The sequence below is a fragment of the Ovis aries genome, chromosome 18 (assembly GCF_016772045.2).
Source record: "Ovis aries strain OAR_USU_Benz2616 breed Rambouillet chromosome 18, ARS-UI_Ramb_v3.0, whole genome shotgun sequence".
NCBI classification, from domain to species: Eukaryota; Metazoa; Chordata; class Mammalia; order Artiodactyla; family Bovidae; genus Ovis; species Ovis aries.
In genome coordinates this window covers 37,918,645-37,932,393 of record NC_056071.1, presented here as the reverse complement: position 1 = coordinate 37,932,393, position 13,749 = coordinate 37,918,645, and the positions used below count along the sequence as shown (strand labels likewise).

Here is a 13,749-nt window from a genome sequence, read left to right as displayed (position 1 = left end):
TTCCTTCTTTGATACAAAGCAATTTATTAGGTTGTGTAACAGTGAATGAAACCTTTTAGAATATTTATCATATATTTGGACAGACAGATACAAGGAACCGCAAGTCAGGATAGCTGTGGAAACGTAGAACATAGTGAAAGAAGTCATGAGTTACGGCAGAGGTCAGGGTACTAGAATGAGGGAGATTTTCAAAGGGAAATACAGCATTGGTGAAATCTTAAAAGAGTCATGATTCTTGGTGACCAAAGAAATGTTGGAAAGGGTTAGTAGGCTGAGGGGCCACCTTAGTAAAATAAATACGCTATGAAATATAAGTAGAAAACTAGATCATTTTAAAAGAGTGGCTTCAAATCCCTTCATGTGGTTTGAAAAAATAATTCTAAAAATTCTTCAAATTCTAAACACTTTTAGAATTCTCAGAAAGAATTCTAAAAATCTTTGTATCTGCTGTATATTTTTAAGTTGACAGCTAGAACTATTTTTGTCAGAAGTCCAAAGAATTTTAATTTTGTACTATAGTGAAAATCCTGGTATTTGAAAATAAAGCTGTTGTATGACTCATTTAAATAGATGCATTACAATCTAAATATCAAAAACATTTTATATCTTTAAACAGTCATTTAAAAACACATCCATAGGCTTTTTAAGCAATAGCATATTTTACAGTATTTTTGTTTTCTTTGACTACATTATACTTTTACGACAGAAATATATTCCAATGTTATACATTTTTATATTTTAAAGTCTTTTATTGGTTCTCCTTTCATATTTATTTACAATAAAAATCATTGTATATTTTTAAATTTCTTGATTATAACACTGAATGTGTAAAGCATTCTCCTGATTCATTAATCATTACAGTTATTAGTAAAACCTTTGTCTAAAAAGATAAATATTCTGTAGAGTTTGATCTATGCTTGTTAACATAAAAAATGAAATGTTACTGAAAGCACATTATTTAATGAGGTTTATTCTTTTAATGTAGTTAATAAATTTTTAGGTGATTATTATTTTTTGTTTACATTAAACAGTTCAGCAGTTTTATTGCTTTTGTTAAATTGTAGAAGCCAAGTTGTAAGTGCCAGCCCCCCAGATAAGACTGAAACATTCCAAGTGATTTATCTTCAGAAATTCATCCTCTCTTAATTCTATTAATAGATCCATTAAATCCTTCTCTGATTTTGGTGAAAGCATGCATAAGAAGCTAAGTTGCCAAAGAATTGAGTTCCAAGTTATTAGAGTTATTCCGTTCATACCAACACAATATTTCAAACTTTCCCTTTATTTTTTTCCTAGACAATTTTATTCCCCATGGCAAGGTACCTTAGTAGTGTTAGGAATGTATAAGAAGCATACCTTCCTTTTGAGAAGTGGGGAAAAAAATATTGTGAAAGGCAACTTGGGGATTGAGAATTTGAAGAGTATGGAGATTTTCTCAAATAGATCTGCATTAGAAAATTATTTATGGATTGTTAAGATTCATTCATTCAAAGTATAATTATTGAGTACTTCCCATGTTCCAGGTAGTAAGGGTACAAATATAAACAAAGCAAATTTTCCTTAACATTATCCCTCTGCTCACATATCTCTTAATCTTCCATTTCCCCGAGAGTTTGCCTCCCTTAGTTTAGAGACTACTGTGAAAGGGCAGAGTACACTTAGGTAAGACTAGGAAATGGCTTTAGTGAGAGTTCATGGAGAGCCGTAGATACCGTGCCAAGTCAACTGGATTCTATTATGCTTGGGTGATTGTGAATTATTGAAATATTTTCAAAAAAGTATTACAATCAGATCAGTATTGAGGGATGGTATAGAGAAAAAAGTTTAAATACAAGAAAACTGTTTTGGAGGCTCTACTGGTTATAATAATCAAAGCTAGTTTTTAACAGTCAGAATGCCCCCATTCTGTATAAATAAGTAATTAAATTTTAGGCTCCAGTTAGAAAACTATGATATTTTATGAGAAGGAAGAGTGTAGATGGGCTGCTCATTGTTCCAGATGTTACAGCTACCTCTAAAGCTTAGCCCTGGGGAGGAAGATTGGGCATTGGGTGTGAAAGAAACCAGACACTCTTTCAGAGTGATACCTTTAAAGGCAATGAAACTTCAAGATCAGGAGTGGAATCGGTAATGCAAAACAACACTGGGGTGGGGATGGGGGTGGTACACCAGCTTAAAAACAGATAAAGCTATAGGGAAGACATTTTATCATTCAGGAAGGCAAGGGATCCAAATTGTCAATGTGGATGTCATAACAGGTATAAGGGACACTGTGGTGACAAGACTGATGAGGTAGCATTCAGAAATCCAGAGAACATGCTCAGATGGGTTGTGAGAGTAAGATGAGGAGGCTTAAGTAGCATAGCCCCTGATGCATATTAGTTAGAACAGGCAGCACTGGTTCTAAATGGATTTGAGTCCAAGGAAAATACTAAGAGCATAGATTCTGGGCTTAGACTGCCAGGGTTCTCACATCAGGCTTAAGAGTCTTAGGAGCTTGGATAAGTTACTTAGGTTCTCTGAGTCTCAATTTCCTTATCCATAAAACTTTGTACAGATGTTATAAGAATTGAGTATGATAATTTGTTGAAATTCTTTGTCCCTGGCATATAGTAAAGATTCCATACTTATCTTACTATTAATCGTATTGAAACCACTTGTCTAGCTCCTAGGAATGATTTCAAATAACTTGATATTGAATTTCTTAAATAGAGAACATAGAGACATATAATTTTGTGTTAACAAAGAGCACGATTGACTCAAAACCTGGGGTACAGCTGAAAATATATTAACATATGCCTGGCCCCTAGTAAACACTCAGTAAATATTTGTTGAGCAAATTATATTGCCACAGCTGAAGGAAACGGAGTGGTATAGAATCGCAGAGCATGCCAGTAAGATAATAAAGTATACTTTACCTTCATTCCTTTTTGACTACAAAACATGGTAATTTATCTTCACAGAACAAGATTAAATATATATCTTGTAAATACCTGGCTTTGTTCTCTTAGTCTAAAAAGAGGATCAAGAGTAGGTGGAAAGAGATAATCATAACAGGAAACCAGAGAATAATATTGCTAAGTATGAGTGGGAAAATGAAAATTTGCAGAAACTGGTGATTTTATTTAAAGCATGAAGGAGTCAGCATTTCTTTCTCAGGAGAAAAATATTCAAAAAGTGAGTACTTTATCTTTTGTGTTTAATAAGAAGTTTATACTTATGTTGTTTCACCTTATGTGTTCATATTTCTTCAAATTTTTTTTCTTTTTTTACATTACTACGTGAACAATTTTCATGAAATTGTTTCTTTTGAAGACATGTTTTACACCTCTAAAGTGATCTTGTTATCTTCTGCATGCTCCAAAAAAAGTCTGTAAATTATGTATATATGTGTCTAAAACAGAAGAAAAAACTTTAAAAATCTATTATAATGAAAAGAAAACAAACTTGAAAAATTTTCTGGCTAGATATTGTATTCCATAACACTTTAGTCATAATGAAAACTTAGTGTCAGATGGCCAGGTTCCAGTAAGAGCTTTTCAGTTTTTTCATAAGTTACTTTTAATCTTGGTTTCCTTAATTATGGATTAGAATTCATCTGACTCGATGTGCTTGCTTCACAGGAATGTTTTACAGGGGTTGAATTAAATGGTATATAAAGTGTTTTTAATGTTTTCATATTTATTTTTGTTTATTTATTTGGCCGTACCAGGTCTATTTTATTTATTGCTTATTTGGTTTATTTTTGGCACACAGGATCTTAGGTCTTCATCACGGCATGCAGGATCTTTAGTTGCCACGTGCATTCTCTTAGTTGGGCATGTGGGATCTAGTTCCCCTGCATTGAGAGTGCAGAGTCAGCCTCTGGACCACCAGGGAAGTCCCTAAAGTGTTTTTTAAAATCAGTGTTCCCCAACTTATTTTTGGAAGATCATGTCTTCTGAGTTCCTTCATGGAAGAAGGTGAGGATTAAGATGTGCTCAAAAAGCTTAGAAAATACTGCATACTACATCCAGGTCATCTATATCCTGGAAGTGAATAGTCTTTCACTTAAAGATTCTGAGATGCCCCATAATTAAGAACCTGTTCAGTTTTGATAATATGCCATCTAAGTGCCACAAAATCCATATTCAGTGTAAGATAACACAATCTGACTTTTTTGCACATGACGTTCTGTCCTCTAACTCTGTCCAGTACACCTGGTATGCTCACTCCAGATCCCAGTATCCAGTACTTAAGACTTCAGATAGATTTTGTGTCTGTACAGGTCATTTAACCTCATAACAGAATGTTATGCTTTCTGGAGTGGTGACCTCTAAGTATAGTAATTGGGTTACAGTGATACACTTTGTTAAAAGTTACACTTTAAATCTAACATTGGGATGAGATTGGATTCATGTGTTCATGTTTCCAGCCAGTAGGTTAGCAGGAAATAAAAAAGTGTTCCAGATGTGTGTCTATTGCCATGCATTTGTATCAAATAGAAAAAAAAAATTCAGCTATTTGATCCAATTTTTAACTTTTATGTACAGTAAACACACCTTGATCTACAAATTCCAACTTCCTTATTTTAACGTGCCATTCTTTCAATTCATGCCTTTTCACTAAACACAAACTAGAATAATGGCATGGAGGAAAGAGGGTCACACTTTATGGGTGGAATATTTACTAACACTGATTTTTTTTTTTAAAAAAAGTAACAACCAGTTACTGATTTTTTTTTGTCTTTTAAGCCTTTGTTCTTATTCTCAAATATTCCATCCTTTTGCCTAAATTCAGCTTGAAACTCTGGCCATGGTCAGGGGTTTGGGAGTAGATACCTGGATGTGTACAGTATTCTTGCTGTGTAAGGGCCTTTCATTTGGTAGAAGTCACTCCCTCAACTCTCTGAAATTATAGTAACAACTTCAGTCATATACAGACAGTGCCAGTGGAAGCTCAGTGTATGAGTTTACATGGTGGGTTGAGGAATCTAGATTTCACTTTTTAGATTTCCCATTCATATGCCCTAAAAGATTCCTGGTGATAAGTAGAAAATAGCACATACTTTTTATACTAATTCTACCTGGTGAAAAGGCTAGAAACATGAGAGGTGATGGGAGGGTTTTGTAAGTATGTTTTTTGCATACTCCTCTCTCTCTGCATTCAGTCTCTTCTCCTTTTATAAGGAAAGGAGAGAACTCATTCTATTTATCATGTGTCTGCATGGCCTTGAAATCTAAAGCTAGATTAAAGCAGTTCCAGAAAAGATTAAGTGCAGAGTGTTTGAGAGGGTTGTAGGTAGGTTTATGGATATATGTGAATATGGTAATTATATATCAGACCTGACCTGATTTTTTTTTCTTCTATGCAAATGTTGAACTGATTCTTTAAAATTTTTTTCTTGGGCCAGTTGTACTTAATAGGATGCACAGAACTTGTAGCTAACTTAAGATGGAAAAAATAATGGTAAATTGTGCATTGTAAGCTAGCCATCTAAAAGCTGACTCCCCTTCTTGATATCTGGACACAATATATATATTGTATTAACAGCCAGTGGAGATGCTTCAACTTATTTCTTCCACAGAATTTTGAGCTATTTAAACCAGGGTCAATCTGAGCTAATTAATGCCACACAAAAATATAATATTACACTGCAAATTCTGATGGATGGTATATGCAAGCAGTTTTACCGGGAGTGATTGGATCATTTCTGAGTTCACAGAGTCTAATAGGTTAAATTTGGTTGTGACTCCATTGATCTAAATATCAGCCAGTTTTTCACAGTAGGGTGGATTGTTACATCTGGTCTTACTGAAGTAATATTGGTGCATTTATTCCTCTGACATTATATGTTAGGTTTATTGGTTCTGAGTTATTATCAATGTGCATTCCCAAAATGTTACCTCCTAAAAGATAACTTCTAGAGTATGGAACTGTTTATAAATTGTAGGCTTTTGTCAACCAAACATGAAATAAGGACACGTTTGCATGCAACAACCAAATGATCCCCACCCCATGTTAAGTCAGGAGGGCTCTCATGTAGTGTAACACAGCACTTACCTATTGACATCAGAGTAGAAGCACCTCTGTCATCATTGAAGTTTAAAAATACAGAATGAGGGAAGATGTTGTTGTTGTTTAGTCACTAAGTCATGCCCAGCTCTTTTGCAACTCCATGGACTGTAGCCCACCAGGCTCCTCTGTCCCTGTGTTTCTCCAGGCAAGAATACTGGAGTGGGTTGCCATTCCTTCTCCAGGGGAGTTTCCTGACCCAGGGATCTAACCCGTGTCTCCTAAATTGGCAGGCAGATTCTTTACCATTGAGCCAGCAGGGAAGCCCATGAGGGAAGATGCGTGCATACTGCATGCTAAGTTGCTTCAGTCATGTCCGACTGTCTGTGACCCTGTGGACTATATAACCCACCAGGCTCCTGTGTCCGTGGGATTCTCCAGGCAAGAATACTAGAGTGAATTGCCGTGTCCTCCTCCAGGGGATCTTCCTGACCCAGAGACTGAACATGCATTTCTTCAATCTGCTGCATTGGCAGGCGGGTTCTTTACCATTAGAGCCACCTAGAACGATAGGACAAAGTAGGAGGCGTAAGTGTGGGCTTCATACTTACTGTAATTTCCTTTAGGTGAAAGACAAAAGGAAATTTTCTTTTCTTCCACTTTAAATTTCTGGTTATCAAACTAAGAGAGAATTTAGGCGAGATAGCTGAGTTTACCACATTAATTTGGGTATTATCTTTCACATGTCTTCTTCTTATCATCTTCTCTCTACACTGACTTTTTTAGCAACTATCAAGGTATCTCCTTCATATTAAGTGATTGTAAATTCTAGGGTTAGTAAGTGAAGCAAAATTTTAAAAGATTGTAATTAGAAAATGTATAAGATGGTGTGTTCTTTCAGTTCAGGAGTGACTATCAACAGTCATTGCCATGTTGCTGTACCTCACTTCCCCACTTCCCCATCCTTGCACACACTGTGCCGGTTTATTCTGTCTGCCCTGTGTGCTATTTAGAACTTAGATCCTGGATTCTTCACTTCTAATTTTCTTCCTTTCAGTCTCAGTATGACCTAAATCACTTAGTTGTTTGATAGGAAAGTAGTCAGAAGTTCCCACATTAAGGCTGACTCCTCAATAATCTGTTGAATAGATGCATTGAATCTAATTGAGTATAATAATCCTGAAGGTAGAAGAAGGGCAAAACATGACATTAATTTATCACAGCTAGATGTTTGGAATGAATTCACAGTGTTAGGTTTACAATAAAGCGACACTATTAGAATTAAAGATTATAAGTAAAGAAAAATAATCCTCAATGCAAATCTAAAACGTGTAATATAAAATAGAATACATGTATAAACTAAAATTTTTAATTAAATATTATTTATAAAGTATTACTGCTTTTATAAAATCTTTTGCTTTTAATGACTAGCTTCCATTAATTATATAAGAACTCTCTAGGCAGTTTGAGTCAGAAAATTTTTGTCTTGATCTCCAAATGGCATTTCCTCCCAGACTTCAAAACAACTCATATTCACCCCATGGATATGTCATCAATCTGTAATGTGTGAATGGACACTATTCTTTCCTATATTTGACCAAATGTTTCATTTCCTGAAAATTAGATTACTTAAATGCAACAAACAGATGGCCACAAAGTCCTGTAATAGCTTACTCTGCCATGAAATTTATTATCCAAATCTCTGAGCTAGGCCTGAGAAGTTAACAGAAGTTCTTTCTGAACACGACTATGCCATAGTTGATGTTATAATCATCAAACCATTTTAAGTTAATTAATTTACTTTAGACTTTAAAAGGAAAATTTTGAAAAGCTATTTTATAGTTTCTGTAAAAAGTTAAAATTGTGAACAAGTGACATCAGCTACTTTGGTTAAAGCTCATCTTAGAGTTGATCTTAAGGTATTAAAAAGGCAATATGAATGATACAAAATGGTAACTTTAGTTTTTTTTCCCTCTCTTTAGTCTTCAGATATCTTCAGATATCTAGGCTAAGTAAATTAACTTCTCATCAGGATAGAGATTTTTGTTAATGAAGACATGATTCTGTATATTCTGCTTACTTTTGTTATTGTTGAATGTAAAAGCAAGTTAGGTCATTTGAGTACAAAAGCATCCAGCTTTTGAGAAGGCATCTGTGATGGCTTTGTCTCAACCATACATAATGAACTCAAGAAGTATCAACTTATTACATACCAGCTATGCAGAGAAAATAAAGTCATTTTGCTATTGGAAAGATTTTTCAGCTACCATTCAATATATTCTTTAGCAGACTTGTAAAACGTAAAGGTTTTGGTGAAAGATCAAGGACCAAGAGCAATGAATGCAGGAGCTGAAACTTTTCCAAGACATATTTCTTTTACCGGTTGCGTTCGGGTGACCTTTAATTCAATGAATTCATTAAATATACTTTATTTCCTAAAATACATACCTAAGTATATTCAAAGTCCTTTACCAAGAAATAGCCAAATTTTCCTTTATCTCTTACATAAAGAAGCTATTAGAGGACATTTATACAGTCCTTCAGAGTCCATGAGGACATCATTGACAGAAAACAATATCATTAATTCCTTTTATACTTTTGGTCTAGAACATTCTGGAGAAATACAAATTAAATAAGCACATATTAAAGTCCCATCTGATGTCTCAGGCAGAGAGCAGAATTGCCAGAGTAGTGGATGGAGTTCTCATCCAGCGAGGCAGGTTCTCATCGTGGGAGCTCCTGCCAGCCATAGCGTATGTCCGTGCTGAGTCAGTGCCAGGCTCTCTGTGCTGAGGAGTAGCGTGAAGGACAGTGACAGTGCAGATTCACGCGTGTCCCCTCTACTGCTCACCCCCAGCATCTGTCCATGAGATCTGAAGACCATGCCATTTCAGGTTTCCAATAATTTGTGAACATTTCATTTTGCATTTAATTTTATGGCTGACTAAGATTTTTTCTCTTGGAATAGAGGATTTATTTTCTTCCCTGTGTTCAGCTGTTAACACATGTAAGTCAGTCCGTGTGTTTTTCTTTCAGTAATTTTTATTCAAGATGATTGTTTTTTCCCCATTTTTCATTGAAATATTAGTGGAATATATAATAGTTCTTTTAATTTGGGGATTATTTTGTTGTGTGCAGGAAAAAAAAAATAAAGGTCAATTGATCAAAGGCTTTTGTTGACAACCCCAGACCAACATTCAGAGTTAAGCATCATTACAAGGGCCCATCTAATGTTAAGAGTAATTTTACTTGACGTGTGACAATTAACATGTCAAGCCAAATGCAGCCTATCATTATTGGCCATTAGTTTATTGTGGGAATATTTATTGAGTGCTCGAGAACTATGAAGCACTATCACATAGCATGATGTCCTGAACAAAACAGAGGCTCAACAATATTTGCTGTTTTCATGGGGATCTTTACTCTTGTGTAAGAGCTTTTGTAGCAAACTAGAGCAGCCTCCGAGAGCACAGCAGCAGCTCCAAAAGGTTTTGATTAACATGCTTCATCAGTGCAGTCAGATGTACTCCATGAACGTATTTCATCTTATCTACATTAAATTTCTACTGAGTGTGTACGGATGGCCTAGTAAACTAATTTAGGACAGTATGCTTAATACTGGAGATAATCCTAAGAAACTACAGATTTTTCAATATGATATTCTAATTAAAACCTAATTAGCAATTCACTGTGCTGGAATTTTGTTTTATAGCATAGAAAAAAATATTCACTGTGCACAGAAAGTCAAGATGTATTTTTTGGAGACATTAGAATTTCAAAAATATAAGGCAGCACATGTGGAATTTAGAGGTGTTAAAAATCTAAAGTGTGGGTTTCTCCATAGCTTTAAGCTAGAACAGTTTGGTATAATCAGTGAGCTTGCCAAACAGTATCAAAAACTCATTTTCTTCAAGTGCTTTATTTATCTTTAATAGAACCTTCATCACCCTGGTGTTGTAAATTTGGAGTGTATGTTTGAGACGCCTGAAAGAGTGTTTGTTGTTATGGAAAAACTCCATGGAGACATGCTGGAGATGATCTTGTCAAGTGAAAAGGGCAGGTTGCCAGAGCACGTAACGAAGTTTTTAATTACTCAGGTAAGAAATCAATTACAGTCAGGAAATTAAAATGGTAATATTTAATATCAGATGTTATCACTGTTTAACTAGAGCTTTCTAGCTCTGTTGTTTAGTCCCTACCTCCAGAGTCTAAACTACACTAAAAAAAAAAAAGAAAGTTGGAATGGCTTATTGTATTATCTAATTTATATCTGTAGTAGTCAGGGTTTAGGATAGCACCAAATGAATAATATGTATACAGGCCCAGGTATTAAAACTGCTCATGAAATTTTAAAATGCACAGTGACTGAGTCCTGAATCTTTGAAAATATTCAGGATGTGTAGCCTGTTAGATATCATTGAATTCTTTTATCTTTACCTGTTTCGGTTGCCATCTGGTTTCCATAATACTTTTTCCAATAAAGTTTCCTTAGAAACATGCTAGGTTATTTCAGGGTCTGAAACATAAAAGAAATATCACTGTTCATTTTGAGTCTTCTGTTGACCCTCTAAATTTATGTCCTAGTAGAGAACATTTTGAACCAACCATTTAGATTAAAATAAGCTGATGTTGATGATTTTCTCCTTTATAGATACTTGTGGCTTTGCGGCATCTACACTTTAAAAATATTGTTCATTGTGACCTCAAACCAGAAAACGTGTTGCTAGCATCAGCTGATCCTTTCCCTCAGGCAAGTATGAAAGCCTCTCAGCAAAAAGGCAGCCGACAGCATCACTGGCTCTCTTGCCGCATTCTGTCACCCTTTCTCCTCAAAACGTTCACTATCTGTTTTCATCCATTTGTTACCTTCTTGCATTATGGGGACTGTCTCTGCCATTCTGCATCTCAGTTCAGCCTGCCTTTATAATATAATGCACACCAGGCCTCTCCTGCTGCTTCTGGGGCCGTGGTGTGGACATCCTGGGGAACGGGAGAGGGAGACAGCTTCAGAGTCCCAGGGATGCTGCTGCTGCTGCTAAGTCACTTCAGTCGTGTCTGACTCTGTGCGACCCCATAGACGGCAGCCCACCAGGCTCCCCCGTCCCCAGGATTCTCCAGGCAAGAACACTGGAGCGGGTTGCCATTTCCTTCTGCAATGCATGAAAAGTGAAAGGGAAGTCGCTCAGTCGTGTCCGACTCTTCGCAACCCCATGGACTGCAGCCCACCAGGCTCCCCCATCCCTGGGATTCTCCAGGCAAGAACACTGGAGTGGGTTGCCATTTCCTTCTCCAGTGCATGAAAAGTGAAAGGAAGCCACTCAGTCATGTCCGAGTCCTCGCGACCCCATGTACTGCAGCCTACCAGGCTCCTCCGTCCATGGGATTTTCCAGGCAAGAGTACTGGAGTAGGGTGCCATTGCCTTCTCCACCCAGGGATGCTACCAGCTCTCTAATGTTGGGCAGGGTATTGCAGTTCAGTGTTGTTCCCAGGGATGAAGACAGAAGTTTCTTCTTTTCCTTGACTCAGAAAATGCAAAACAACCGTATCTCTTTCTAGATACCCTTGTGTCTGAAGTGACCTGACCGAGGTGGCTGTTCTGTGTTGCTTCCATGATGCCCTCAGATCCTGGCTACCTGTCCATGCAGAGCTAATTTTTAGGATATGGTGGATGATGGCGTGTGCTTATCCTTCAGCCTTTATTTATAATAAGTCCTTGAGTTAAATCCATCACTGTGCATGATGTTTCCCTGCCTTGTAAAACTGAATAACCTACTTTTATGTATACATATTTTCATATTTGTCCCTCAGTTCTAGAAGGAGGAAGGGAGAATGTTTAGATGATATTTTTATGAATAAAAAATACTTTTGTGTCTCTTCATAAATTGCTATCCTAAAGTACATAAAATGGAAAATAGCTGTTAGTTCTACCATGAGAAATCCATACAATATATATAAAGTATTATAGTTGTTTTTTTAGCTGTTGTGGACCAAGACACAGACTGACAAACAAATTTGTAACCTGACTGTATCTTCAAACCATTATTATCAACAGGTGAAACTTTGTGATTTTGGTTTTGCCCGGATCATTGGAGAGAAGTCTTTCCGGAGGTCAGTGGTGGGTACCCCAGCTTACCTGGCTCCTGAGGTTCTAAGGAACAAGGGCTATAATCGCTCTCTAGACATGTGGTCTGTTGGGGTCATCATCTATGTAAGCTTAAGTGGCACATTCCCATTTAATGAAGATGAGGACATTCACGACCAAATCCAGAATGCAGCTTTCATGTATCCACCGAATCCTTGGAAGGAAATCTCTCATGAAGGTAATATTTCCTATTCAGAAGTGATAATGATTTCCTCATTAAGTGTTATATTATTAATTCAGTCATGTAATTTAAATTGATAAATGTTCATGGCAAATTGCCCACCAGAGTAGGGGCACAAATTGATTGAGGTGGGTTGAGAAGTAAAGGAAATGGAGACAAAAATATCTACTGGTGAAACTTACATACAGAAAATTAAGAAACACAAATTAAGAGGTAAATGAAATAAAGAGAAACTGTTTATCATTGGTTATGTCCTAAGAACTTATGAATATTTACACATAGATATAATGGCAATACTTGATCTTCACTAACGGTAATCTTTGACTTACTATATGCCTATTTATGTTATAAGCACTTTTAACTTACTGTGGACACAAGAACCTTATGATACTGATATTTTAGTTATCACATTACATAAATTAGTATACCAGATTCTTTGTATACCGTTTTCCTGTATGTGACTTTAGAGCATGTATATAGTATTTTATTTAGTCATTTCCCTAGTGTTATACTTTAGATTATTTCTGTTTATTCATTGTTAGATAACTTTCATGTATAGTTTCTTATATATATCCTGATGATTTTTTAGGGTAGATTACATTGGCAGTGTTGCATTATTTAAAATTAAGTTCTCCTTAATAAATATTTACTTCTTAAAGGGAGAATGATAGATAGTTTAAAAAGAAGTGGAGGGGCCAGTCAGGGTAGAGAAAATGGCTCACTGCATGCTTCATGAAGGAGTTCCTCCTTAACATGCTTTGGAGTTTATTTTATTCTCACCCCCCCCCCAAATCCTTAAGATAGATTTTACTATTATATCTAGATTTCAAGCAAGGACATTGAGGCAAAAGGAGTGAACCCCCACTAAAATCACAAAGCTGGTAAATGGCAGAGCCAGAATTTATACCCAGATGGTCTGAGCATCCATTCTTTAACCCATAGTCATGCTTCCTTTTTAGTTTTCAGGCAACATCTAGTTCTAAGTTTGTTGAGACTTTTTAACCACTAAATATCTGTTTGATACCTGTTATTACACATGGTGGTATAGAAATTGGAAAAGAGCATGTATAAACTGCCTGGACAATTAGTTTTTAAACTACTGTTCATTGTAAATGGCACAATCCATCCATTATCTAAGCTTTGAGTTACTATTGGCTGCAACTTTCTTTAAATTTTATTGAAATATAATTGATTTACAGTGTTGTGTTAATTTCTTCTATGTAGTAAAGTGACTCACTTTTATATATATATATTTTTTCATATTATTTTCCATTATAATTTGTCACAGGATATTGAATATAGCTCTCTGTGCTACACAGTAGGACCCTGTTTATCCATAGTATATATAATAGTTTGCCTCTCCTAATGTCAAACTCCCATTCCTTCCTTCCCCTAGTTTCCCTCCACCTTGGCAACCACAGTTCTGTTCTC

General features: G+C 35.9%; 1 protein-coding gene across 3 annotated transcripts in view; it reads left to right on the top strand.

Moving 5' to 3' along the window:
• PRKD1 (protein kinase D1) overlaps positions 1 to 13,749 on the top strand; it is a 351,724-nt gene that overhangs the window by 315,895 nt on the left and 22,080 nt on the right. For all 3 annotated transcript variants that reach the window (XM_042235286.2, XM_027957223.3, XM_042235288.2), the window contains 3 exons: positions 9,930 to 10,091; positions 10,646 to 10,744; positions 12,048 to 12,315. In XM_042235286.2, coding sequence (XP_042091220.1) covers positions 9,930 to 10,091; positions 10,646 to 10,744; positions 12,048 to 12,315 — 529 coding nt within the window. The remainder of the gene's footprint in view (positions 1 to 9,929; positions 10,092 to 10,645; positions 10,745 to 12,047; positions 12,316 to 13,749) is intronic.